Source organism: Delphinapterus leucas, chromosome 1 (assembly GCF_059928025.1).
Source record: "Delphinapterus leucas isolate spDelLeu-1000000601 "Yukka" chromosome 1, BTC_Dleu_Yukka2, whole genome shotgun sequence".
NCBI classification, from domain to species: Eukaryota; Metazoa; Chordata; class Mammalia; order Artiodactyla; family Monodontidae; genus Delphinapterus; species Delphinapterus leucas.
Genome location: NC_143129.1, coordinates 173,174,220 through 173,201,755, shown reverse-complemented (window position 1 = coordinate 173,201,755; position 27,536 = coordinate 173,174,220). Strand labels below are relative to the sequence as shown.

Genomic DNA, 27,536 nt, shown 5'->3' with positions numbered 1-27,536 from the left:
ACAGGAACTACTGTTATCCTGGCTTTAAACACGAGGGCACTGAAGCACAGAGAGGCAAAGCAACTTGCCCAAGGTGACACAGCTAGGAAGTGGCAGAGCTATGATTTGAACCCAGAAGTCTGGCTCCAGAGTCTGGGCTCAGAACCACTAAACTTCTAACCTGTTGGGCGGGAGGAGGTGTGGGTTAGAATCAGGGCTCAGGGCGAATGTGTGGCGTACAGGGCCATTGTGAGCTTATGCGGGCAGGGGCACCCCGGGAGGACTGTCTGGGGTGGGCATGTCACAGCCTGCCTGTGTTCAGGGGGAACTTATCTAGGGATGTGGGGGAAGGGACGGCCAGGAGCACTTGGGTCATGAAATAACTCCTGTTCCCACAGTGCACTGCTGGGGTTCCTGTGTCACAGACCAGGAGCCGGATCCAGAGCCCAGGCTGTGTGCATGTGTGTGTGGCCAGCAGACCCCTATGTGGGGGCAGTGCAGCCAGGCATCCTGACAGCCCAGGAACCCTGGGAGGGCTGGTGTGCACAGACAGCTGGTGCCCCAGCTATTAGTGGTCTCCACCTGGTTGCCCTTCCTTGATCTCCCCAGGGACTAGATACATGGCACTCAGAGCTCAGTGAAGCCTGCTTCTGGGACCATTGGTTCTCCTGAGGGAGGAGATGTTCCTGGGCAGGGATCAGAGAGACTAGGGCCTGTCCCCAGACAGCCTCAGTGAAAACTGGGACGGGGCCCTGAAAGACACTAGAAATATCCTCTGAGCCCTTTGCTGGTACTACACAGGCCCTGAGACCACAGTTAGAGGAACCTTCAGGCCTCTCAGCACCATCCCTCTGCCCTAGCCGGCAGGAAGGCCCCTTGGTGCTCGCAGGACTGAGCAGGACACAGGCTGACGGTTTCAGGTGATGTGCAAAGTAGCTTCAGAATCCAGCCTGGTCCCGCTTAGGAGTTATCTTGCCCCGAGATCTCCAGGACTCGATTCTTCTGTCCAGCCACCAGGCCCTTTCTGGCCCCTCTCTGGGGCTCTCTGATTTCCTTAAGAAAGCTTTTTTCATACTTCCAACTGGCACGAGTCTTCACTCTCCTGGACCCTAAACCCCAAAGCACCTTCTGTGACATTTGCCTGTTTCTGGATTTGTTCTACCCTCTGTGGCCTAGTTTTCAAGGCTCTCCAGGCCTCCAGCCTCTCCTGGTTCCTTCACAGACATCCCTGTACTTCTCAACTTCCCCCTGGGTAGTAACAATAACAACAAACATCCCTGTTGCCTATACAGCTTGCAGGGGGATTCCTAGCACATCCATTCATTGGCTCGTTGTAGCAAGGCAGGTATTACAATTCCATTTTACAGATGGGGAAACTGAGGCTCAAGAGGTAGTGTCCTGCTTAGGTTCAGAGCTGGTGAGAGGTGGAGCTGGGCTCTGAGTCAGGTCTGTCTTACTCTGAGCCATGTGTGTAGGCTTTTCACCTATCCCTGGTCTATCCTGACTGCATTCCCCGCTAGAGCCAGTTCCCAACATCCCCTTATTCGGATGGGGATATAAAGTCCCTTTGTGACAATTTTTTGAGTGTTTGCCATGTGCCAGGCACTTTAATGAGCACATAGTACACATTATGTCAGTTACTCATTCTGTTGAGCATCTACTGTGTCCCAGGCATCAGGGATAGAGACACAGGGCATCCCTGCCTTCGGGGAGTTCACAGTTTCTCATCCTTACAATATTCCTCTAAGCGAGGTATTATATCCCCATCTTACAGACATGAAAAACTGAGTCCCTTCAACTTAAGTGGCAGAGTAGGGATCTGACCCCGTGTTGTCTCACTCCAGAGCCCTGAACTGCTTCCTCTGCCCACAAAGCTCTCTGCGAAGCCCCCTGGGGTAACGTTAAAAAGATTAGTAACCAGGACAGTACAAGCTGTAACAGTCAGGCGGGCTAGCCAGTAGATACCTGCTCAAGGTCAGCTGCCCCCAACCCTGGATTGAGCCAGTGAGCACAGCAGGCCACTTGTTTGTACAGAGTACATCCTTGCCCTTAGGAGGGAGACTGGTCCTCCTGACTTTGGGGTTGGGGCCTCACTCAGAGGTACTACTCCAGCCTCCTTTTTTGATAGAGATGGGAAGTGGAGCCCAAAGAGGGAATGCGTCTTGCCCAAGGACCCACAGCACGTCAAGGGCAGGACTCTTGGTGGAAACTCCACGGCCTGAGCAGGGGGACCTCCTCAGAGCTGGGAGGAGCCAAGGCCACTCCCATTTCCTGACGCTGCTGGCACGTTAATAAAAAATAATGAAGAAATGCCAAAGCAGGGTTAGGGAATTGCAGCATATTTTGAATTTTACATTTAAATCACAATGCAGCGTAATTATGCCAGTTGCAAGATAATTACAGGTTTTATAAAAAATACTAATTCATAGTGCACTGCAGGCAGTGACGTTTGGGGGCAGGATGCCGGCGGTACACGGGCCTTTCACTGTTGTGGCCTCTCCCTTTGCGGAGCACAGGCTCCGGATGCGCAGGCTCAGCGGCCATGGCTCACGGGCCCAGCCGCTCCGCGGCATGTGGGATCTTCCCGGACCGGGGCACGAACCCGTGTTGCCTGCATTGGCAGGCAGACTCTCAACCACTGCGCCACCAGGGAAGCCCAGGGGGATGCCGGTTTTAAATCACACGAGGAGAGACTTTTCTTAACCCTGTAGGTGGGCTTCTGTGCTTGTCTGTTAACCTCCTTCAAAGAAACAGCACAGGTGCAAAACTGAGGCCCTCCCCCAACGGGAGGCCTGGGCCAGCGGCCCTGCAGTGTCGCCCATCCCCACCCCTCCCTAGTGGGTAGCCTGAGAGTGGGAGAGGGTGGGGCACAAGCAGGAGCTGGATACAGACTGGGGGTGCCTTTGCTGGGCTGCTTGAGATGGCCTCTCAAAGCTGGAGCCCCCTGCCCAGCCTGAGCGGGGCCTCCTGAGACCCGAGGGGCCCTGGCCTTCTCCATCGGGCAGTTCTGTCTGAGCAAACAGGGCTGCGAGAGGGGGTCCCGGCTTCCCCCACCCGAGTGCCCCCCCGCCTTCCTTCTGGTGATGGGAGAAGGGACCCAGAGCTTGAGGGCTGCAACAGCGGCCAGGCCCATGGAGAGAGCCACCCTCCCAGCTGCCAGGTTCCCATCTCGCTAGTCTCACCCTCAAGGCTCCCCCCAGAAGTGGCTGGGCAGCAGTTCCTTTTACGGAGAAGACAATAAAGCCCAGGAGGGGGGACCAGCCCAATCACATGGCTTTTTAGAATCCTTATGGAGACTGCACTCGGGCCTCAGGGACCCACGGAAGAATGTCAGAGCCACGCGGAGCTAGACCAGTTTACCAGTGGGGAAATGGAGGCCCAGAGAGGCGAAGTGACTGACCCAAGGGCACACAGCTAGGAGTGGTTGATTGAGTCCCAAATCTCCCAACCCCCTGACCAGAAAGCTCCCCACACTACCCAGTTCCTGACCCAGTGGCCTCCCCCCACTCGTGGCTGCATCCCCCCCACCCCCTCCAGAGAGAAGAAGGACCTCTCAGAACATCACCCAACAGAGCAGCCCCCAGAGTCTCCTGGCTACCGTCCTTTCTGTCACATGGACACAGAATATAAACCACCCTCTGTGGCCCTAATCACCTTTCTATAAATATCAGAGCATCTCATTTCAGAGGGGCAGCATGAACAACGAGCTCTTTTGCCTTCCTGACTGTGTTCAAAATGTGATTTAGAATTAATTTCCTTTGGTCGGCCACCAGCAGACACCTTATTTGTCAAATCTCAAGCTCTTCGTGGGGGAGAGGAGAGAGGTGGCCGGGGTCTCCATCAGCTTGCCGGCCTGACAGGCAGCCTGGGCAAGGTGCCCTCGGCAGGGGCAGGAGCCCCTCCTGGCGCACGGCCGACACCGGGCACTGCAGACTCCGGAAGCGCCCTGGGTCTACGGGCAGGGCCGGGCCCCAGCCCAGAGCCGCTCCATCTGTCTCGGCCTAATTCCCGGCTCTGCCTCCAGGTCTCCGGGCTCCCCGAGGCCTGGTGATTAGTATTCTCATTCAAGATTATTTTATTTTCATTGAGCGGATTAATCTAGCCTTGACACTTTATAGCCATATGGGTATTAGCCGAGCGTGTGAGAACCGCCCACTGGTGAAGTGGCAGGATGGCGGGGCCGTCTCTAAGCAGAGGCTGGGTGTTGACAGGCTGGTGGGGTAAAGACTGGGGTTTGCATCCTGGCTCAGCGGGGACCCTGGGGCGAGGCACTCAAGCTCCCCAGCCTCTGTTTCCTCTCTGCCAAACAGACGTATACATGCTGACTGCGTACGTGGTAATGAGTGCCAGGCACTGTGCTCGTGTGAATTCACGTGTATTCACTCTTGTCGTCCTCACAACAGCCCTCGGAGGTGGGAACTGTTATTGTCCCCATTTTCCAGATGAAGACACAGAGGCCCAGCAACTCGCCTAATGTCACTTAGCCTAGGGGAAGGGGCTGGAAAAGAAAAGGAACCCAGGCAGCCTGCTCCCAAGTTTCTGCTCTTTAACACCCGAGGACTAGCACAGCTCTGAATGCTCAGGGACTCAGAAAACAAAGGCTGGGGCTTCCCTGGTGGCGCAGTGGTTGAGAGTCCGCCTGCCGATGCAGGGGACGCGGGTTCGTGCCCCGGTCCGGGAAGATCCCACATGCCGCGGAGCAGCTGGGCCCGTGAGCCATGGCCACTGAGCCTGCGTGTCCGGAGCCTGTGCTCCGCAACGGGAGAGGCCACAGCAGTGAGAGGCCCACGTACCGCAAAAAAAAAACAAAAAAACAAAGGCTGTCATGTTGTGCCATGCATCACACCAAGATGTCACCGCACGTGTCCTGGTCTGCCCCTCACTGCTCTGACAGCTCCTTGAAAGCAGCACTAGGTCTTATTTACGTCCGGTCCGTGGCTCAGTAAATTTGGGTGAAGGAATAAATAAAGGACAGAATAAGCAAACGGTTCCTGAGATGTTGATCAAGGTGGACCCGATCAGTACAGTGAGGAAGAGTGTCATTCAGTTCCGCCACAGGTTCGATAAATGTTTGCTGGTGAAGTGCAAAGCCCGTTTCCTCTGTCTGCTTCTTGGGCTCAGAAGGAAGCTCTTAGGCTGTGCCCGGGCTTCTGGGAAGAGGAGGGGAGATCACAGGGTGTCAACTAGGACCCTCTCCACAACTCCAAGCACCCAGCCCCCAGTCAGGCCTGAGCCCTCTTGGGGTCTCCCCAGGGGGCAGGAAAGAGGTCTCAAAACTGAGGCACATTCTCGCTGACTTCCCAGCCTATAAGCCCCTTCTGGCTCCACGGCCTCCGAGTCTGGGAAGCAACTTAAGGGCATCATCATTTCTCCTGATTTCAGGTTTTCTCTCAAGTTTGTCAAATTTTACAAATTAACCTAATTTTAACTATTATGATAAAGAGATACAATCAAATAAGTGACATAGCTTTGCAAATGAAGCTTCTCTCAAGCACTGAGTTTTCTAGAAAGAGACTTATCGGAGAGAGACCCCAGTGAGTTTCCTGGTGGTCCCCGTTGCAGAGAAGTTCAGCTCCACAGATGGAGCTGGGAGCTGCCTGGCTGGGCAGCATTTGGTCCTCCTGAACCCCTGGGTTGTCTTTCTGCCCAGAGCAGATAATGGCCGGATTAGCTCACTTTGAAAACTCCCACCAGTGTTGACAACTTCTACCCTGAGCCAGACTCTAGGAACTTTGAGATGAATAAGGCAGCCCTGCCCTGTTCACAATGATCTACCCACAAGGAGAGAGAGTCAGACACACAGATGAAAAAGTACAGCCATAATGTTGCAGGTGGTGAGACCGAACAGGGATGCAAAGATAGGGAGAGGAGTGGTTGCTTCTGTGTGTGTGTGTGTGTGTGTGTGTGTGTGTGTGTACATGTGGAGATGTGGAGCGGTCCAGAAAGTTTTCATCAAAGGCACAGTTAAAATGAATCTTGAAAGAATTCGACAGGGTGACAAAAAGAGAAAAGGCACAGCATGTGCAAAGGCCCCGAGACAGGAAACAACTCCTGAGTGTGGGGAATGGCTAGTCCTTTAGTTCGGCCTGAGGGAGAGGGAGGGGCCCTGAAGGAGGCTGCAGGGAGGCTTTGAACACCAGGCTTTATTGTTTAGGCCATGCGGAGCCTGTGAGGGTTTGGCCCAGCAGCAGTGTCATTTTAGAGTCCCTCAACCCACAACATCGCACTTCCTGCACAGCTGACTCGTTCTCAGCCTTTAGGCCACAACTCAAAGACCTTCTCAAGGAAGGTCGCTCCTCCCACCATTTACGCTTTGCCACATGCTCTGCTTTATTTCCTTCTGGAAATGATCACAGCCTCACTTACTGTGTCTCCCTCTGCCGCCTTGAAAAATGCCAGCTTCTTGAGGGCAGACGCCATGTGGACCTTGTTCGTGGCTGTGTCTCTGGCACAGAATAGGTGCTCGTAGATACTGGCTAAAGGAATAGTCATCTCGTGGGCAGTGGGGCTGGGGAAGTGGGGCTGGGGGCCAGGTTTGGAGGCTGCTGTGGTCATCAGGAGCAAGATGTGTGTGCCTCTCAGAGGCCGGAGAGAAGGTCAGATACGAGAAACATATCGGGTCAGACGCGGTGAGACTGGGAGGGTCAGGAGCCTGCAATTCCTGGACGATCAGCATTGTTCGGGGCGCTTGTAAAACACAGATTCCCAGGCCCCACCCCTGGCTCTTCTAACTCAGTGGCTGTGATGGGGCCGGGGTCTGTGTTTTTATAGGCATGGTTCCACGCCTGTCCGTGTTTGGGAACCTCTGGTCTCATCACGCGTCTCTTCCAGTCACGTTCCTCCCCCACCCCCATTCCCTCCCCGGCTTTCAGGTCACACCCCTGGGGTCTCGGCCCCCCTCAGATTCTTAGCCTTGACCCCTGCCCCTGAGGCTGGTGTCTCGCTCAAGGACAAGTGCCCTGTGAACGACAGAGCCTGGGTGGGAGGGGCCATTGGAGGATTCAGAGAGGCTCCGCCCTGTGCTGACTATGGGGCTGGGACTCAGGTGTCAGGGTCCCAGCCTCAGCTCTGCCTCCGACTCTCTGTGCAACCCTGTGTAAGTCAGAGGCCCTCTCTGAGCTTCAGTCCCTCCATCTGCAGACGAGAGTAGGAACAGGTGATGCTGAAGGTCTGCACCTCTGTCCCTCAGGGGATCCCCCAGGAACCCCGGGGCCAGAGAGCTGCCCCTGAGGCCCATCAGGGTGGCCCGGCAGGCTCACCTGAAGCCTCCTTCTCTTCCACAGCCTGTGAGCTGGGCTTCTACAAGTCGGCCCCCGGGGACCAGCTCTGCGCCCGCTGCCCTCCCCACAGCCACTCTGCAGCCCCTGCCGCCCAGGCCTGCCGCTGCGACCTCAGCTACTTCCGTGCAGCCCTGGACCCACCGTCTGCAGCCTGCACCCGTGAGTACCACCCCGTGGCCCCAGAACCCTCGAGACTAGGCTAGGACCCCGTGCTCGGCCCCTCAAGCTCCCAGGGAGCCAGGTCTCAGCGAGTGAGGCAAGGACAGGTGGCTCTCATGGGCCAGGGGCCAGTCTGGGGATGGGGGGGTGACTCTGACCCCTCAACAATGGCCTTGACCTCTCTGGGCTCCCAGCTTTTTGTCATAGGTCACCTGCCATCTCTCCAATGGAAATCTTTCCATTCCTCCCTTGGTCTCTCCTCTCTGCTCCAAAGGGCAGGACAGAACTGGACTCATGCCCTGCCCAGCACCAGGTGGCTTTGGTCATCTTCTGACCCAAGGGTCATGCCAGTGTCCTGGGGGCTGGGGTGGGCAAGCTGGGGGACTGCCTGTGCTGCAAGGCGGGCATCAGAGGAGCCGCCCCCACCCCTGCCCCGCATCACTGCCATCCTTGAGAGACTGGGGGGAGCTGCTGAATTCGGGGAACTGCTTTAGTGGGGGGGTGTGCGTGATTGTGTATATGGAGTGGGTGTGGCTGCTGTGTGTCGGATTCTGTGTGTGCCTTGGGAGGCCTGCAGCGATTATGACTGTGTGTGTCCTTGTCGGTAGCAGTTCAGGCAGAAGATGCCTGCATAGGGTGTGAGTGTTCAAGTGCTTGTGCCCTCGTGTGTAAAGTGTTCTTAGAGGGCTGTGTGCACACGTGTGTGTGCATCTGGGTACCTGGAACGGACTCATGAGTCCCCGTGGAGCTTGAACGAGCCTGCTTTGTGAGCTCAGCGTGAACACACCTGGCCCTGCAAGGGAGGTGTGCGCCTGGAGAGGGTGAGGCAGCAGCGCGCATGCCCCATACCTGAGGGGACTCTGAGGGACTCCGGCGCCCTGCCTGCAGGGCTGCGTGACTGTCTTGGCATTTCTGCTGATACAGCTCCTCCGTGGCCTCCCCTCCCCTGTCCCAAAGGGGCCTCTCACTCCCACCCCCACTGGGGAGGAGCTGCAGCCAGTTCAGCCCACGCTGTTCACCAGCCTTGGGCTCTTGTGACGGGGTGAGGGGTACTTTACTCGGTGCTGATGGGTTTTGCCCCAGAATTTACCCCAATCTGATCTCCATTTCCCCCCTCCCCCAACTTCCATCACCACCCTTCCCCAGACCCCCTGCACAGGGCAGGTAAGGGCCCAGGTGTATTCACATTGCTACACACAAACACACACCACACACACACACACACACACACACACACACACACTACACACAGATACACACACACCACACACACGCGCGCACGAGTAAACCCTTCTTCCCTCCCTCCCTCCCTCCCCTGTTCTGCCCAGACCTGTGCCTTTGCCCCATGTGGGACCTGCTGGGGCAGAAAGGATTGCTGAGGGGCATGGTGACTGCTCTGGGCTCCTCAGGCCAGGTGAGCCCAGCTCTAGGTCACAAACATTTGCACTCAGCTGGCTGGACTCCAGTTTCTCTCCAAATCCACAATCCAGTGCCCTCCAGTTCTAGGAATCTAAAGATTGTAAAAGGCTAGGCTTTTAGTATTCCACACCCTGCAGATTCTAAGGTTCTTTATGATTCTGAGATTCTACAATTCTATTTTCTTAAGATCTAAGATTCCCAGCTTGAGATTCTGAGAGTTGGAACTTCATCGACCCTCAGGCCCTCCTGGTTCAAATCCCCACGCCCAGGATCCTACCCAACTCCCAGCCCCCAGCCCTGCCCCTCTCTCCAGTGTCCTTGTGCTGCCCAGACTGGGGCTCCCATCCTGGGCAGTGGGGAGGGGTCACTTGGCACATGGGGCTCTGCTTTTCTCCACCACAGTGTTCAGTGTCATTGACATTAAATCCAGCCAGGGGGTTAAGGAGTGGAGTGGGGGATGCAGATGACTGGGGGATCTCACACCCAGGGTAGCTGCTATGTGCAGACTCTGCCCAGCTCTGGACGAAAAGCTTGTGAAGCACAAACCCCAGGATCCGGGTGGTGCTACGTGGGGTGGGGGAAGGGTGGCTTCTGTGCCCAGACCCTGACTGTGCTCCCAATCTGATGGCAGAGACACTGCCTCTGCCCTCGGGGAGCTTCCAGAGGATGGGGTAGGTGTGCCCTTACCCTTAGGGAGCCCCAAGTATCATGGGGGAACAACAGCCCTTCCCTGACCTGATGGGGGAGACTAGACCAGCCCAAATACATGCCCTCCATGCCCACCTGTCATTCTCTGCTTTCCAGGCCCCCCCTCGGCACCAGTGAATCTGATCTCCAGCGTGAATGGGACTTCTGTGACCCTGGAGTGGGCCCCTCCACTGGACCGGGGCGGCCGCAGTGACATCACCTACAATGCCGTGTGCCGCCGCTGCCCCTGGGCCTTGGGCCACTGCGAGACGTGCGGGGGCAGCACCCGCTTCGTGCCCCAGCAGACCAGCCTGGTGCAGGCCAGCCTGCTGGTGGCCAACCTGCTGGCCCACATGAACTACTCCTTCTGGATCGAGGCCGTCAACGGTGTGTCCGACCTGAGCCCAGAGCCCCGCCGGGCTGCCGTCGTCAACATCACCACGAACCAGGCAGGTAGGCGGAGACGCCCGTCCCCAGCTCCCGGGCCCTTCGTCCTCCCTGGCATCCGAGCACTGCGCGGACTCGCTGTGGCGTTTGGGCAAGCGCCTGCCTCTCTGGGCTCCACCTTCCTCACCAGGACTCTGAGCTACAGGCTTTGCGCCCTTAGAAAAGTAAAACATGTTCTATAAGTGGAAGGAAACCAAAAAGCACAGAGGCAGGCTAGCATGACCATCCCAGGCCTGGGTTCTAGAATTTTCCCTCTCTGCCTCTGTCTCCTCCCTGTTGTGATAGGAGTAATCGTACCTGCTCTGTTACTGAGGCTTAAATGAAGGAACTGAAAATGCTTAGCCCGCTACCTGGCCCACGGTACGTGCTCAATAAATGTCATTAAAATATCAAATCACTCTGATTATCATTTTCCAGAACAGCTGCCACTGCTGCCCCTGGGATGGATTTGGTCAGACTGGTCTGGACGACAACCACTTATCTCTCTGTTTCTAGCCAGTTGTTGGACTGAAGTTAGCCCCTTTCTTTCCAAATTCTGGTGCGTCCTGCCTGTCGAGTGGCAGCCTGACCCGAGGGCCGCCTGTGGCAGCTTCCCTGTTAACAGCGCCCCTGGCACGTGCCCTGTGGCTCCCCACCCCCATCTCCTCCCAACACCACGCAGGCCTGGCTCAGTGACTCCGTTCCCACCGTGTCACAGAGGAGGAACTGAGGCCCGGAGCCAGCCAGGGTCACGACATAGAAGCGGCAGGTCAGGATTCGAACCCAGGTCTGCCTCGCTCCCAAGTGAAATAGGCTTCCCAACCCTGAACCCAGGGCACCCCCTCCCTGACGCCAGGGCTTCATCCTCCCAAGAGACCCTCATTCCTCTGGGACCTGTGGAGCACCTGTGAGATGCCAAGCTCTCTGCTCAGTGCTAGTGACGCAATGAGGAGTAGGCCCTTGTGCGTGGTGCCAGGCCCCGCCCCTGCCCACGTGTCTCTGGGGTGGCCGAGACAGGTGTCCGGCTGGTCAGGGGTGGAGGGCAGAGCAGAGAACCTACGGCACTCACACTGCTCCGTGTGCTCCATCATTAAAAAGAACAGCCTCGGGCTTCCCTGGTGGCGCAGTGGTTGAGAGTCCTCCTGCCGATGCAGGGGACGCGGGTTTGTGCCCCAGTCCCGGAAGATCCCACATGCCGCGGAGCGGCTGGGCCCGAGAGCCATGGCCACTGAGCCTGCACGTCCGGGGCCTGTGCTCTACAGTGGGAGAGGCCACAACAGTGAGAGGCCCGCGTACTGCAAAAAAAAAAAAAAAGAACAGCCTCCCGTGAACCCGCACACCCTTCCAGCCACGAGACTCCTTCTCTTACATGGAAGCTTACTTAAAGAGCTGTCTTGCTCACACATCTGCGTCCTCTCCTCTGTGGGCCTCTTCGGGCACCTCCAATCGGGCGCCTTTGCCCACCTATCCCCAGAAATTCAGTTTGCAGTGGGCGCTCCACCCTCCCACCCCCCGCTCTTCTTTACTCCTTCTTGGAGTACTTTTCTCTTGCCTTCCTTGCCCAGCCCACCCCCCACTTTCCATCCAGCTCTCCGGCCTGTCCTTCTCCATCTCCACCAGCCCCTTCTCTCTGCACAAATTCCCAAAAGCTGGAGGACCCCAGGCACGTCCGGACCCTCCTCTCTTTCCTACTTACCCAGCTCCATCTTGCCAGAGTGACATTATCAGGGCCCACGGCTTTGAATTCCACCTTCGTGCTGATGTCCCCCAAGTGTGTCACCAGCACAGGCCTCTCCCCTGAGGTCCAGCTGCCCACTCCCATCTCCACTCGATGTGTTTCAGACACACAGCACCCCCAAACCAGCCCCTTCCCCAGGCCCCCATCTCAGGACGTGGCACCGCTGTTCATGGGGTTACTTGAGCCCCAAACCCAGCCGTCATCCTTGGCTATCCCTCCATCGTGCCTCGTCCACGCACCAGCCAGTCCCACTGGGTCTCCCTTCAGCGTGACCCCCTCCACACTCCGACCCCTCCACCCCGTACACACACAGGCCATCGGTCCTAGTCAGCTCAGGCTGCCATAACACATACCATAGGCCGGGGCTTAAAGCACAGACGTTTACAGCTCACGGCTCTGGAGGCCGGAAGTCGAAGGTCAAGGTGCCGGCCAATTTGGTTCCTGGTGAGAACCCTCTTCCTGGCTTGCAGACGGCTGCCTTCTCGCTGTGTCCTCACATGGCAGAGAGAGAGAAGGAAAGAGAGAAGGAACTCTCTGGTGTCTCTTCTTAGAAAGGCATCAATGCCCCCATCTAAACCTCATTATCTCCTTAAGGCTCCATCTCCAAATACTAACGTGTTGGGGGTTAGGGCTTCAGTAGATGAATTTTGGGAGGGGGGCACAATTCAGTCTATCTCATGTTGCCTGGACAACCCTGCACCATGATTCAGGGGACCCATCAGACCCTCCCCTGCCCACCTCCCCAGCCGCACCCCATCCACTGTCACCAGGCTCTCTTCCTTCCAGCCACACTGGCCTCAGGTCCTCATCCTTGGACACACCAAGCCCTTCCCTGCCCTGGGCCTTGGCCTTACGTCTCGGTCGGAATGACGTGCTCCTCCCCGTGACGTTCCCCTCGCTGCCTCCTTCAGTCCTCGGTTAGCTGTCCCCCCGCCTCTGGGAGGCCCACCCGGACCACCTCAGCTGAAATGGCCCCGTTCCCTCCTGGGCCCCTGCAGACGTAAGGTCCTCTCCATCACGGCACCCTCTTCATGTCTTCCATGCACCTAGCATACCTGTAATTATGCATTGATTTGTTTTCTTATTAACTCTGTCTCTCTTAACTAGACCATAAGCTCCTTGAGGGCTGTCTTGGGCACTGCAGTATCCCCAGGTCCTAGCCCACTGCCCAGCACGTGGGAGTCATTCAGGAAATTCTAGGGGGATGATGCAGTGGACACCAACAGCTCTGGGCTGGGGGCCTGGGGCAGACAGCAGCCCTGAGCAAATGCGGGAGGTCTGTCCTCAGAGAGCACTTGCCCCTCCCCCTCCCCGTGCCTCCCTGTAGCCTCTTCTCTACAGCCCCCTCCTCCCTGGAGCCCTCTCTGGTGCTCCGCCCTGTTTCCGTCCCACCTCTGAGCCCCAGTCTGCCTCTGTGTCTGCCCCACTCACACAGCACCTCTTGCCTTGCAAATTGTTTGGTTTTTAAGAGGCACCCGTGTGTTCTAGCACTGGTGTCTGTCCCACACGTACAGTGGTCTTCTCTGAGCCTCACCTCCGCCTGGCAGCTGGTGCCCAGCAGCTTCACTTTCTGGGCGGAGAAACTGCCCAGAGGTAGTCATGGGCCCAGCCAGCAAGAGACAGGCCAGGTTGTGAAGCCAGACCTGATTCCCAGGCTGGTGGGGTCTCCCCTGTACCACACCCTCCAACTTAACTGTGGAGTTGCTTCTTAATTTTTCATGTCAGCGTCATCCAGCAACATTCATTGGGCATCTACTATGTGCAATCCCTGCCTCGGGGAGCTCCCACGTGTGCCAGAGAGATGAGATGCCCAGTTATGAGGCCAGAGCTGGCCACATGGGGCAGGTGGGGGGCACAGGAGGAGTAGGGCAGAGTCGGAACTCGGGTGAGCTGAGGGGAGGGCTGCAGCTGGAGGGGTCAGGGAGGACGGGGTTGCAACTCTGAGGGCAGTCCCTTCGGTTTGGCTGTGGCTGGGTCGACATCCGACCCTTCCCAACAGACTCACCTCAGGGGTAATTGCACTGAGCACAGGAGTCGGGGAGGGAATGGGTGGGGGAGGGAATGAGCAAGGGGGCGAAAGGGTGACCTAGTGTGACTTCGAGAATACTTGAGCTCACATGGGCCTCAGGCTCAGCTCATGTCCCTCCAAACCCAGGCAGTGAGGGCATTGGTTCCCTTGATTCTTCCCCTCCCTTCTCCTTTTCCTCCTCCCTCCTCAGTGCTCCTGAGAGCATGCTCCACACCAGGCCCTGGGCGGGGGTGGGTGACACGGAGACAGAGACATCAGGTGATGGGGCCTCAGGGTCGACAAGTGTGGCTGCTTGATGGGGCTGGCGGGGGTCCAGCATGCTTCCAGTGGATGGGCTTGGCCAGAGAGGAGGAGGGGACAGTGGAAGTTGCGGGGTCAGGCCTCATCTGGGTCAAGCCAACCCCGGCATCCCAGTTGGGAGCCAGGCTGTGCCAACCCCAGATAACTGACCAGGGTGGCAGCCAATGATTTGCCAGGACGAGCAGAGGGTACTGGCTCTCCTGGGGCGGTGGCAGGACAGTTAGCAAGGTGAGTGTGGCCCAAGCCAGCATCCCTGGGTGGGGCCTGAGGAAGGGGCAGACAGAGGCCCTTCCCCATCATCACCCATCCACCCATCTGACCTGACCGAGCTCCCTTCCCTCCCCCCGCCCCAGCCCCGTCCCAGGTGGTGGTGATCCGCCAGGAGCGGGCAGGGCAGACCAGCGTCTCGCTGCTGTGGCAGGAGCCAGAGCAGCCCAATGGCATCATCCTGGAGTATGAGATCAAGTACTACGAGAAGGTACCCACGGGGAAGGGAGAAAGAGGGAGGCCACCAGGCCAGGGACCCTTGGCTGACCACCCCTCCCACGGGCAGGACAAGGAGATGCAGAGCTACTCCACCCTCAAGGCTGTCACCACCAGGGCCACCATCTCGGGCCTCAAGCCGGGCACCCGCTACGTGTTCCAGGTCCGAGCCCGCACCTCGGCTGGCTGCGGCCGCTTCAGCCAGGCCATGGAGGTGGAGACCGGGAAACCCCGTGAGTGCAGGGAGTGGGGAGGGCGAGGGAGCTGGGCCAGGCGCCAGGGCCAGGGCCAGGGTCATGGTGGTCAGAGGAGAGGAACGAGTGCATGCTGAGCTGGTGCGTGGGCCAAATCAGCATTTTGACAGGTGAAAAGACAGGCTCAGAGAAGGAAAGTTACACGCCCGAGGTGACAGAGCTCGTAACAGCCCATCAACTGCAGGCTTTCCCCGAGCATCAGCGTGACTTGCAGGCATCATGGTGCCCTTTGCTAGCAGGACTACCTTATAATCATCCCAGAGACCCTCTAGTGAGTTGGCAATATCCACGTCCCCATTTTACAGGTGAGGAAAATGAGGGTCAGAGCAGTAAAGCGATTTGCCCAAGGTTACCCAGCAGAGCAAGACTTGAACCTGGTCAGCCTGGGGACAAACTCTGTGCCCTTCCCCAGTATCATCCTGCCCTGCACCCCCCGCCTCCAGAACAGCGGTTCCCACAGTGTAGTCCAGCAGCAGCTGCAGCCCCTGGGAGCTATCAGAAATGCTGATTCTCAGGCCCCACCCCAGACCTTCGGAAGCAGAAACCCTGGCGCTGGGGGCCCAGAAATTTTGGTTTGATCATACCTTCAGGGTGATTCTGAGGCACATTCAAGCTTGGGAACCCCCTGCCCCCATCTCCAGCCCGTTGGGGTCTTCTTCTATACTCAGCACCCTCCAGGGGGGCAGTGCTAAGACAGATGGTTCAAGGCTGAGTTGATGACCTTCCTCAACCTGGCACCCCCTTGGCACTTGTGTGTCTCAAGTGCTCTTAGGTCTGATACCATGTTGAGACCGCCCAGGTAGGAATCCTGCCCGGCTCCATCCCATTTGCTGTGTGTCCTTGAGTAAGTTCCTTGAGTTCTCTGGGCCTCGGTTTTCTCATCTGACAACTAACGATAATACTGGGTTATCCCTGGAAGGGATGGGGGTTACTGACTGGAATGTGCAGCTCTCAGTATATTCAGCTTTGTCACTGTTACAGTAACGGGCAGGACAGGCATTTCTGGACTCATACTACAGGTGAGAAAGCTAAGGCTCAGAGAAGCCTAGTGACTCTGCCCAGGTTACACAGTCCCAGGAAGTGGTGGCACCAGGTTGGAAAGCAGGATATTGAAGGGGAGACTTGTAGAGGGGAGGGTGGGGCAGAGGAGGGTGCGGCCTGCGCCCCAGCTCTGGGCTGGCTCACAGCCGAGGAGGCTGCCGCCGGGCCCCGGGAAGGCTGCCAGACCTCTGGCCCTGAGGCCAGGGCTGAGTGGCTGGCCCCCCAGCCTGCTTTCCCCCCACAGGTCCCCGCTACGACACCCGGACCATCGTCTGGATCTGCCTGACACTCATCACTGGCCTGGTCGTGCTTCTTCTCCTGGTCATCTGCAAGAAGAGGTGGGTGGTCCTGGCCCCTGGCCACCCCAACCCCCTCCCCTGGAGCACTGTGTCTCCTGCCTGTCCCCAGCCCTGCTGAGCCAGTGATCCCCTGTGCCTGGGCTCACTGACAGATATACCTGTTCTTCCTTCCTCCTTCTTGGGACGCTTTTCTCTTGCCTTCCATGTCCGGCTCACCCCCCATTTTCCATCCACCTGTCTGGCCTGTCTTCCATCTCCTCCAGCCCCTTCTCTGCACAACTTCCTGAAAGCAGGAGGGCCCCAGGCTGGTCTGGGACCCTTTCCTCTTTCCTACTTACCCAGCTCCAGCTCTCCTGAGTAACCTTATCAGGGCCCACGGCTTTGAATTCTACCTTCACGCTGACATTCCCCAAGTGTGCCACCAGCACAGGCCTTCCTCCTGAGGTCCAGCTGCCCACTCCCATCTCCACTCGGATGTGTTTCAGACACACAGAACCCTTAAACCAGCCCACCAACTAAGTAGGTGTCAGAACTGGGACAGGACCCAGGTCTGTTAAAACTAAAGACCGTGCCCTTTGTTACTCTCCCCCCTCCCACTCTGTTCCAGAGGGAGGTGGTGCGGGCTTAGGGTCCCACTCAGCGAGAATTGGAAAGATCATCCATAGATGGAGAAACTGAGGTCCAGGGAAGGGAAGGAGCTTGCCGAGGTCACACGGCGGCGTTGGCATCAGAAGCGTCATCTCCCAGCCCCTCTACCAGGGGTGCTTTCGTGTAAAATTGAGCTAATAATGCCGCAGACTTTGCTGTGAGGGCCAAGTGGACTTGATTTTGTAAATTATATGGTGTTTATAAATGTCACAGTTCAGCTGGGTTGAGAGCCTGAGGTTGGGACTGCCCCCCTGCAGGGGCAGGGACTGGGGTGGCAGAAACTGACCTGAAAGGGGAAGGGGGGTAGAAGGGAGGAGTTTGGACGTGTCCCTGAACGGGGTCAGGGCTGAAACCAGGGACAGTCCACCCTCCACAGGCACTGCGGCTACAGCAAGGCCTTCCAGCACTCGGACGAGGAGAAGATGCAGTATCAGAACGGGCAGGGTGAGTGCAGGGCCCAGGGATCTGAATGCAAAAGCGGAGGTCACAGTAGGACCCAGTGCTGGTCTGGGGGTGGCACAGGTGGGAAGGGGAAAGGCGCCCACAGAAAAGACTAGAGCCCCAGAGAGAGACAGCAGGCTGTCACAGAGACCTGAGACCCCAGAGGTGCAGTGCTGTGCAACTTGCCTGGGTTGGAAGAGGATGCTACCGACCCTCTCTCTCCCCAGGGAAATGCACAGATATTGGCATTCACGCACAATTTCACATACACCTTTGGGGGGTCATATACTCTTGGACAAGAACCCCTGCTACAAAGAACTTTTTCAGGACCCTGCAGAAACCTCAGAAAACAGGGCAAATATGGGGATGCCTACCTCAATGCCCCACTTCTTTGCCCACGGCAGAATCAATCATGGTACTGATTCCCATGGAGCCTGAATGCGGTCTCAGAATCCTTCTTAACACAGCCTTCTAGAGACCCGCTTTCCATCAGTCTGAGTTGGCACTGTGATGTGACCTTTTTTGGTCACATTCCTACCCTAGGACAATTGAGAAAGGTCTTAAGGACCCTAAAAGTAACCCCAGAAAAATGACAGACAGGCTCACAACTCACGAGAAATCCCAAAGTCCCCTAGAGAGCTCAGAGCTACTCCACAGAGACCATGCTTACACTTGGCAAGCACTTATTGGGCACCTGTTTGCCACCACATCCTGGGATTCCCGGAGACACTTCTCACTCCACCACCAGTCCCGTCCCAGGCCCAGGGAATGCTGGGAGAGAATGTCCTCATGGAGCCCACCGATGGCCCTTCTCTCCTGGCCCCTCAGCACCTCCACCCGTCTTCCTGCCCCTGCACCACCCTCCGGGGAAGATCCCAGAGCCCCAGTTCTATGCAGAACCCCACACCTACGAGGAGCCGGGCCGGGTGGGCCGCGGTTTCACCTGCGAGATCGAGGCCTCTAGAATCCACATTGAGAAGATCATTGGCTCCGGTGAGCTTCAGGGATTGTGAGTGTGGGGACATCACAGGGGGTGCCCAGGGGAGGGACACCCAGTGCTGAGGGACAGGGGAACCAAGATGCCCCGCATGGCCAGACACTCGGGTGTGTGGGGCTGGGAGAGTGCAGAGTCTGGGGTGAGGGGAGGAAGGTCCCATCGCCCACCCCCTGCCTGCCCCACCTGGGTTCACAGGAGAGTCCGGGGAAGTCTGCTACGGGCATCTGCAGGTGCCGGGGCAGCGGGACATGCCCGTGGCCATCAAGGCCCTCAAAGCCGGCTACACGGAGAGACAGCGGCGGGACTTTCTGAGTGAGGCATCCATCATGGGTCAGTTTGACCACCCCAATGTCATCCGCCTTGAAGGTGTCGTCACCCGTGGTAGGTGCCAGGCGATAGCAGCCTCACCCTGCAGGGCCCCTCCTGCTGCGGTCAGGGCTCTAGGTGCATCCCCAGACCACCCTGCCCTGCCCCATCCCCCTGGCTCAGGTCCCCAGATGACTTGGCATGGAAGGGGGCCCAGAGCCTGGAACCCCAGTGGAAACCCTACGTTCCCTGGGGCCCTGGGTGCTGGCCCAGCTCCTGGCAGCTCATAGCGGGGACGGGGGGGGCATGTTCCTGATCCCCCCACCAAGAGCCACCTCCTCCCTGGCGCCCTCCCCAGGCCAGCTGGCAATGATCGTGACCGAGTACATGGAGAACGGCTCTCTGGACACCTTCCTAAGGGTGCGTGCCCCGCCGCTCCTTTCACCTGGGCCAGGGGAGGGAAGTTCAGTCTGAGTGGTGGGAGATAATGTGAGACCTCCAGATACCCCCTCCTCCCCAGAGCTTGGACCTAACAGACCTGGGGAAGGGCGAGCCAGGTGTGGGGAGGGGTCTTAAGGGTCAGCCCATCAAACTGCCTTTCAGCCCCCCCATCACGTGGAAGTCCCTCTGCTGCACGGATCCTGCTGCCCTGTCCTGCACACAGGCTAAGAGGGGTGCCTTCGTGGGGACCCAGGGCCCCAGTCAGCTGGGAGGCATGGCGGGTGGTGGTGGAAATCCCTAGATGCCCAGCCCTCGCCGTGCCGTTTATCTGCTGGGTGCTCTTAGGCACAGGGCGAAACCTCTCTGGGCCTCCATTTCTCCTTCTGCAAAGTGATGACCAGTCACTGCCACCCTACCTACCTCTCAGGGTTGCTCTGAGTGTAAATGAGACGTGAGAACAAACCTTAAACAGCAATATGCTTCCTAAGCAGTGAGGCACTTTGTAAACTGCAAAGAGCCTTCCTGAAGCCCAAGCCACGTCCCCCTGCAGACTCACGATGGGCAGTTCACCATCATGCAGCTGGTGGGCATGCTCAGAGGAGTGGGCGCCGGCATGCGCTACCTCTCGGACCTGGGCTATGTCCACCGCGACCTGGCTGCCCGCAATGTCCTGGTCGATGGCAACCTGGTCTGCAAGGTGTCTGACTTCGGGCTCTCGCGGGTGCTGGAGGATGACCCCGACGCCGCCTACACCACCACAGTGCGTAGCCCGCACCCCCTTTCCAGCAGGCCCTGGGATGGAGCCCCCCACGTGTCGTTAGGGAAGTTGGATGTTTCAGGGTTGCCTTCAACCTGGGGCGAGTCCTACCTCTTCTGTGCATCTCAGTTTGCACCAAAGCTTTCCCACCTCTGCTCCGTCACTAACTGGCTTGCGGAGATACCAGGGCCAGTCCCCCCATCAGTCACTCACTAGGATTTTTGGGGAGAGTTGGCATCTCTCTGAATCGCCTCCACTCCACGTCTGTCTCTAACGTTTGACTAAAAACCAGCATTTTCAAAATGTGTTCTGGGGGGATTTGGGCTTCTCTAGCAGTGCTTTAGGGGCTGCCTTAAGGGTGGAGGGCCTCCACCCCTGCCTCTGTCAGGACCTTCCCTTAGGATCTCGCCCACGGAGCCTCCAAATAAGGTTTCACTTAGAGAAAGGATTTTGTGACCAAAAACAACCCTCCAGGGGAGCTGGAAAATTACTAGACCACGTTCTCCGAGCTTCGTCACTTGTTCAGGCATCAACCTGTTGACTGATACTTACTGAGCATCTACTGGGTGCCAGGCCCTCCACCCACTGTCTTTTGTTCAGTCTCCACACCAGCTCCATGTGCAGGTCTCCCCCATCAGAACAGGTGCTCTTGGAAGGTGGAGGCCATGTCTCTCCAGCCAGCCTTCGAGTTTCCCAGCCCAGATCCCTGCCTTCAGCTCCCTGACGAGCTGGGGAGAAGCTCTCAACACTCGTGTGTCTGTCGCAGGGAGGGAAGATCCCGATCCGCTGGACGGCCCCCGAGGCCATCGCCTTCCGGACCTTCTCCTCGGCCAGCGACGTGTGGAGTTTTGGGGTGGTCATGTGGGAGGTGCTTGCCTACGGGGAGCGGCCCTACTGGAACATGACCAACCAGGACGTGAGTGCCGGAGCCTGGCTGGGCAGAGGTGGCCCGGGGCCTCGGAGGGAAGGGCCACTCCAGCCCATCGCCGTGTTCCCCCCACAGGTCATCAGCTCCGTGGAGGAGGGGTACCGCCTGCCCGCGCCCATGGGCTGCCCCCGCGCCCTGCACCAGCTCATGCTTGACTGCTGGCACAAGGACCGGGCCCAGCGGCCTCGCTTCTCCCAGATCGTCAGCGTCCTGGACACGCTGATCCGCAGCCCTGAGAGTCTCAGGGCCACGGCCACTGTCAACAGGTGCCTGGCGCCCACCCCAGCTCCGCCCACCCCAGCCCCGCCCACCCCAGCTCCGCCCACCCCAGCTGCCCTCCCCGCTTGCCCTAGACAAGGCCCAGGCTTAGTCCAGGCCTTGGGATGGCTCTGCCCTGACCCCTGGACCAGACCCAGCCTGGGCCTCTGACCCCTGTTCAGAGCTCTACTTCCAAGCCTGCGGTCTAACCCTTCAGACCCTCCTTGCCACTGCCGAGCCTAGATGGAGGCTGAGTGGCTGGCGCCAGTGTCTCCAGGCAGACCACTTACCAAGGGCCCCTGTGCCTCAGGTGCCCGCCCCCCGCCTTTGCCCGGAGCTGCTTTGACCTCCGCGGGGGCGGGGGTGGCGGCGGGGGCCTCACCGTGGGGGACTGGCTGGACTCCATCCGTATGGGCCGCTACCGGGACCACTTCGCTGCTGGGGGTTACTCCTCTCTGGGCATGGTGCTACGTATGAATGCTCAGTAAGTGGTGGGCCCCTGGGGACGGGAGCAGGGGGAGAGGCCAGAGGTGGAGCCGCTGAGGATGGCAGCTCCAGGGATGGGTATGTCCCCGTCTCCACAGCTCCCAGACTCCCAGGTCAGCACCGCCTTCCTTTACAGGGATGTGCGTGCCCTGGGCATCACCCTCATGGGCCACCAGAAGAAGATCCTGGGCAGCATCCAGACCATGAGGGCCCAGCTGACCAGCACCCAGGGGCCCCACCGGCACCTCTGACCGAACCGAGCCAGCCCCGGGCCATGCCAGCCGTCAGAGGACTCGCAGAGTTGGCCATCCCAGGCCTCTGTCCCTCCTCCTTGGCTGCCTTCCCCTCAGGTGCCAGGGAGGCCGAGGACTCCACCACAAGACCTGGAGTTATCTGGGGTCAGGCCACCTGGGAAGGGACCTTTTGTGCCCAGGAGGGAGGGGACACCTGCCCCCAGGGCAGAGGGCCTTCTCTTTCCCAGAGGCTGGGGCCTCAATGCCACTGAGCCCAACAGCAATGTCGCTCACCTGCCTCTGTGTGTGTGCGCGTGTGCGTGAGGGTGCCTGTGTGCACGCACTCACATGCTGTAGGGGTGTGTTCTCACGAGGTCACAGGAGCCCTTGTGAACACGTGTGATCATGTGCGTGTGTGTCCACCCATGAGGTCCCCCATGGATGTGTGCCAGTTATGGTGAGTGTGCTTATTCGTTGATGCTGGGGGCACGTGTGTGTGACTGTGGATGGCATGGCATGAATGAGGGTGCGTGTCACAGCGTGAGGATGCGTGAGCAGGGAACTCGGTGTGACACTGCCCATCAGCTGTGGGCCCAGGTCTCAGCACCCACAGGGACTGGGGAGAAGCTCACCCGCCTCCCCCAAGCCTGGAGGCTGGAGCCAGGGGCTACTTCCAAACCACACCAGCACCAGGCCCACCCTGTCTCCGCCCGGGCGAGCCCACCCCCGGCTCTATCTCAGGTCTGAGCCCTCCCTCTAGCTGGTGGGGGGCCACCTGCATCCTCCACCTGGCTCCCACCGCTGCTTCAACAGGAAAACAGGGTTCCCGGCCAGCCCCTCTGGCCACCTTCTGTGTCGGCATCAACACAGGGTACGTGAGATGCCCTCAGCTGAACTTGGCTACCTGGCCAGGGGCCAGGGGCCACCAACTTCCTTTTAGTCTCTGATGCCCCTGCACAGCCTAGGGCTCCTCACTTGCAAGTCCCTCTGCCAACCTCACTGCTCAGCCCTGGCCTGCCCCCCAGACCCACACCTAGGAACAAGGACCATAACATCCTGGTTTTTCAGCCCCAAGTCCACCCCTCCTGCACCTTCCGGGCAGACCAAGGGAGTGTGCCTTGTCCAAGGTCACATGGCAGCGAAGTTTCAGAGCTGAGCCTCCTCCCGGGGCTTTTTCCCCACGTCCTCCCGCACAGAGGAGGAAGTCGCCCCCCACTCAGAGTTGACCCTCCCTCTAACGGCCCACCAGGGTATGTAAATATCTTTTTCTACCATGTTAGAATATTTTTTCCTCACTCCTGACAATGCAAAAATGGTCTTCAAAGCACATAAGAAGCACCCAGGGTGAGAAAGCCCCATCCCAGGGGAAGCTGGTGGGGGCCCAAGGAACCCCACTGGGCAGGATGCTGGGTTACCCCTGCCGGCCCCGAGGGAGGGGCAAGCTCAGCCCCGCCCCCTGCCCAGCCCTCCCAGTAGCCAGCACAGCTGTTCCACGGAGACACCAGCACTGAGCCCCCTCTCCCTCCTGCAATAATTCGGGGAGTCTCAGCCCCGCCCAGGTGCCGCGGCCAGCTCTCTACACCTCTATATATTATATTACTATATAGCCGAGCTGTTCTTCCTTCCTATGGAAGTCGGAAACATGGTCAGGACACGATCCGGGGAGGACCCTGTCTTCCTCCCACCCCCACCCCACTCTCACCCAGTTCCTGGGCTCTGTATCGTCACAGCCAGGGGGAACAGAGTGGGCCTGGCACTTGGGAAAGTGTGGCCCCTGCCCCCAGTGTGAGGTGCCCCTCAAAGTCCCAGGGATCTGCCTCTCTGTGGTCTCCATCCTGAATCTTGTACTTACCCACATTGAGAATAAATTCTGCCTCATCTTTGCCTGTGTCCCCCATTTTTTCCCATTCCTACAATCTTGACCTCTCCTGGTAAGGAAGGACCAACCTTATGCTGTGCACCTACCGTATGCATCCCATACATATTTTTTCCCCTCTCTGGTCTTCTCATCTATCCTAGGAGGTAGGATTCATGTGCCCATTTTGTGTAAGAGGAGGCTGAGTCTTATAACTTGCCTAAAGTCAGTTTTGGGGGGTCTGAATCGGAACCCAGGTTTTGTCCAACTCCAAAGCTCATGCTCTGCTAGGAAGCACCCCCATGGGACCCCAGTTCTTTCCTCTGTGAGGTACAGATGGTGCTTAACACTGGAGCTCAATCCCTTGTAGCTGGGCATCGCCCTTGCCTCGCGTTCTCTTGGTGAAGAAGGACAGCCCTGGAGGAGGAATGCATGAGAAAAGAGCGTCTCATGGGACAGCTTCCCTGGGAACAAGGGGCCCATTGAGAGACCTGGGTCCTATGGGGCAGGGAAGGGAAGACAGGATGCAAGCAGCTTCCATAGTTACATCAAGAGGCAGAGGACCCAACTCTGCTCCCAGAGAAAGGGGACAGCAGCAGGAGAGGGTGGTGGCAGCAGAGCCCAACTGTGTCCATTTGAGTCAATGGCTCAGACATTTGGGGAAGATACCCCTGGGGTCTTGCTGATGAACAAGTAGGCCCTCCAGCTGAGGGAAGTGTCTTCTTTCCTGCCTCTCCCTCAATTTGGGATAGGGGGACCATGGAGAAAACACATTTAATGTGTTTCCTACAATCTCACTAATAATCATGCTCAGGCCAATGTCCCACGTGGCAGAACCATCATGTAAGCTAGATCTGCCTGAGCTCAAGCCAGATGTGTTTCCCCTTGGAACTCTAAACTCCGATGTAGGCGCCACCCCACAGAACCAGCTGTCTCCTATGAGGAAGAACCTGTTATTACATAGACAATAACATTCTCTTCCCTAAGGACCAACCATCTCGGTAGGACCTACAGAGCACCTACTATGTAGTGTGTGCCACTGGGGATACAAAGCTGAACTCCAGGCGGAGGTACAGAGTGCACAAAAATGGTTCCCTCAATTGGATCCAGGGGGCTAAGTGTCCAGAAAATGGTGCATGCAGAGGGGTTAAAGGAGGTTAGAGGAGGAGTGTGGGGGAGATTGAGCCTGGAGGACCAGGGCTGTCACCAAGGACTTCCTGGAGGAGAGAGAATTCAGCTGGGCACTGGAGGATGAGAAGGGTTTGGAGATTCATTTCCTAGGCAGCGCCCTGTGCAAGGATGGAATGCAGAGGAGATAAAGAATAACAGCCACAGGAGAAACAAATCATGCTCGTGGATGGGAAGCCTCCCTGTTATAAAGTTGACTAGTAGCTTCCAATTTAATCTATATATTTTATTCCCAGTAACACTTGCAATGAGGTTTTCTCTGCAACTTGACAAGGTCATCCCAAAATGTAGATGGAATAATAAAGAACCGAGAATAGCTAAGACAGTTTTGAAGAAGAAATAAGAGGAAGAGGAAGGGAACTGCACCCTGCCAGATCTCAATAATTACCATAAAGCTTTAATAATTAAAATCATTTAATTTAGTCCCAGGAATAGAGAAACAGATAAAAAGAACAGAATAATGTCTAGGAACAGATCCAAATATATATGAATGTTTGAAACATGGCAAGGGGAAGTCAGTGAGTGATGTTAGGACAATTAAATACCCCCATGGAAAAAGATAAAAGTAGATTCCTGCTCACGCCGCTCACAAAGTAAGTTCCAGGTTGATCAAAGTCCTAAATGTGAAAAAGCAGACTATAAAGCTTTTACAAGAAAACAGGAAAATAACTTTACGATCTTAGAGTAGAAAATAAGACACAACAAGCACAAATGATAAAGGGAAATGATGATAAATCTTATTTCATTAAAATCAAAAACTTCTACAAGACAAAAAATAAATTTGTTAAAGCCATGGCTGGGAGAAGATATTGGTAAACTGTGCAACCAACCAAGGGAGGATTAGTTTCCAAAATTTTTTAGAAAAAAATTTTTTTCCAACTTCAAAGAATCAATTTACCAAAACATTCCAAAGCAATAGGAAAATGGACAAAAGCTATGAACAGACAAATAACAGAGGAAGAAATTTGAATGGCCAATAAAGCTATTAAAAAAATTCTCAACATCACTAGTAAGCATGGAAATAAAAATTAAAACAAAAATTAGATAGCATATTACACCAATCTGATTGGCAAAATTAATCTATAACATTAGTCTTGATGAACGTGGTGGGGTGGAATAGCAATATTTATAAACTGCTGGTGGGAATATAAATTGGTACAACTACTTTGCAGAGAAATTTGGAAACAGTAAATTTTAAGATGAGACCCAGCAGCTCTGCCTTAGTGTGTGCCTGTCCTAGGTTAGGTCCCCTAAGCAGTGCCTGAGATTCTTGTGCAGGTGATTTATTGAGGGAGGGCTCTCATGTGAAGAGAGAGGGACAGGCAGATAAGGTAGGAGGAAATGTTAAGTAATGGTGGGTTCTCAGTTGGAGATTAGCTTCAATCTGATCCTGTGGGGAGGTCTGGAGCATTAAGAACATTGCAGAGCCAATCTGCCTTGAGGCAAGGGGGCCAGACTTTTGCACCCCCCCCATATCCATCAGTCATTGGCTATGGGCTGCCCAATGCAGGGGGGCAACTTATAACTTCCTGGATGAGGACATTCCCAAGAAGCTGTGAGCAGCTGTGAGCCCTTAGCAGCCAACACACAGCAGCTGGAGGATGAGTGCACCTGCAGTTCAAAGAACCTGGGTGGAGAACCCAGAGTGTTTTCTATGCATCCTAGAGAAACTCATATGAAAAAGGATGCATGGACAAGGATATTCATTGCACCTTAGTATGTGATAGAAAAATGAGGAGCAGCCTAACTGCCTCTCAGCAGGAGAACAGGAAAATAAGCTGCTTTATAAATATAGTGAAATCATCTATCACAGTTAAAATGAACAAACTAGATCAACATGTCCCAGTATAGGTAAATCTCCAGAACATAAATATGGAGTGAAAAAATAAATGACGAAGGAATGTGTACGGTACTATACCATTTATATAAACTTTTAAAATTTATGTAACAATAGAATTACAGGTTTTGCATGCATAACTAGATGAAGACAGTACACGTCTGGAACAGATAAACACAAGCTTCAGCTCAGTTACATCTGGGGAATAAAGGCAAGGAGGAGAGGGGTATTGAACTGTATTGATAGGTTTCAGTTGTTTTCTTTTTTAAAAAGAGAGGGCTCTGAAACAAATATGGCAAAATGTTAAACACCCATTTAATCTTGGTGGACACATACCCGTCTGTCACATTATTTTCTGATTTTTTCTGAATGTTGAAATGTTTTATAATTAGAAAGTGAAATGTTTTATAATTAGAAAGTAATGAGGGCTGCTTTCAGGGATCTCAGCGTCTCGGGAGAAACCGGAATCAGCCCTTCGGAGAAGTGGAGTGCGCTGTCCAGGGTGCTGGACTCCAATGGCTGGGGGCTGGCTGTGCAGCAACAGATCAGCAGGTCCTGTCAGCTCTCTCCGAACTGCACTCTAAATCTAACCATGTATCTCCACTTGCCCCCAAGTCTGAGCCACCACTACTCCCCTCCCCTGGCGGTCTGCGGGAGCCTCCTCATGGGTCCACCTGCTTCCTCTCTCGCCCCCATAATCCATTCTCCATGGATGGCCAGAGGGATCTTAAAAATTTTAAAGAGATCATGCCACCTCCCTAGCTATAAAACCCTCCAAAAGCTTTCTATCAAGTTGATAATGACATCTAAAACCCTCACCCGGCCTAAAACACCCAACACAACCTGCTCCTGCTGGCCTCTCCAACCTCCCTCCACTCATCCTCCCCTCACTCACGCCCTTCTTTTTACTTCTTGAACGTGCCAGGCCTTGGCATTAGCTCTTCCTCCTTCATGGGACGCTCTTCCATGTCTTCAAAATGTTCAGCCCGACAGTGACTGCTTCTTCCTGGGTCACTTTCTACCATGTTACCCAATGTTATTTTTTTATAGCCCTTAAAAACTGTTGA

The 27,536-nt window shown here is 56.3% G+C and overlaps 1 protein-coding gene across 1 annotated transcript in view; it reads left to right on the top strand.

Annotated features, from left to right (window-relative positions):
• EPHA8 (EPH receptor A8) overlaps positions 1-21,630 on the top strand; it is a 34,112-nt gene extending 12,482 nt beyond the window's left edge. Inside the window, exons 4-15 of the mRNA XM_089899415.1 lie at positions 7,263-7,418; positions 9,642-9,977; positions 14,371-14,733; positions 16,040-16,133; positions 17,119-17,186; positions 18,012-18,176; positions 18,376-18,561; positions 18,845-18,906; positions 19,478-19,687; positions 20,451-20,878; positions 21,181-21,354; positions 21,493-21,630. Of these exons, the coding sequence (XP_089755541.1) occupies positions 7,263-7,418; positions 9,642-9,977; positions 14,371-14,733; positions 16,040-16,133; positions 17,119-17,186; positions 18,012-18,176; positions 18,376-18,561; positions 18,845-18,906; positions 19,478-19,687; positions 20,451-20,878; positions 21,181-21,354; positions 21,493-21,607 (2,357 nt within the window). The 3' untranslated portion in view covers positions 21,608-21,630. The remainder of the gene's footprint in view (positions 1-7,262; positions 7,419-9,641; positions 9,978-14,370; positions 14,734-16,039; positions 16,134-17,118; positions 17,187-18,011; positions 18,177-18,375; positions 18,562-18,844; positions 18,907-19,477; positions 19,688-20,450; positions 20,879-21,180; positions 21,355-21,492) is intronic.
• The last annotated feature ends 5,906 nt before the right edge of the window (positions 21,631-27,536 follow it).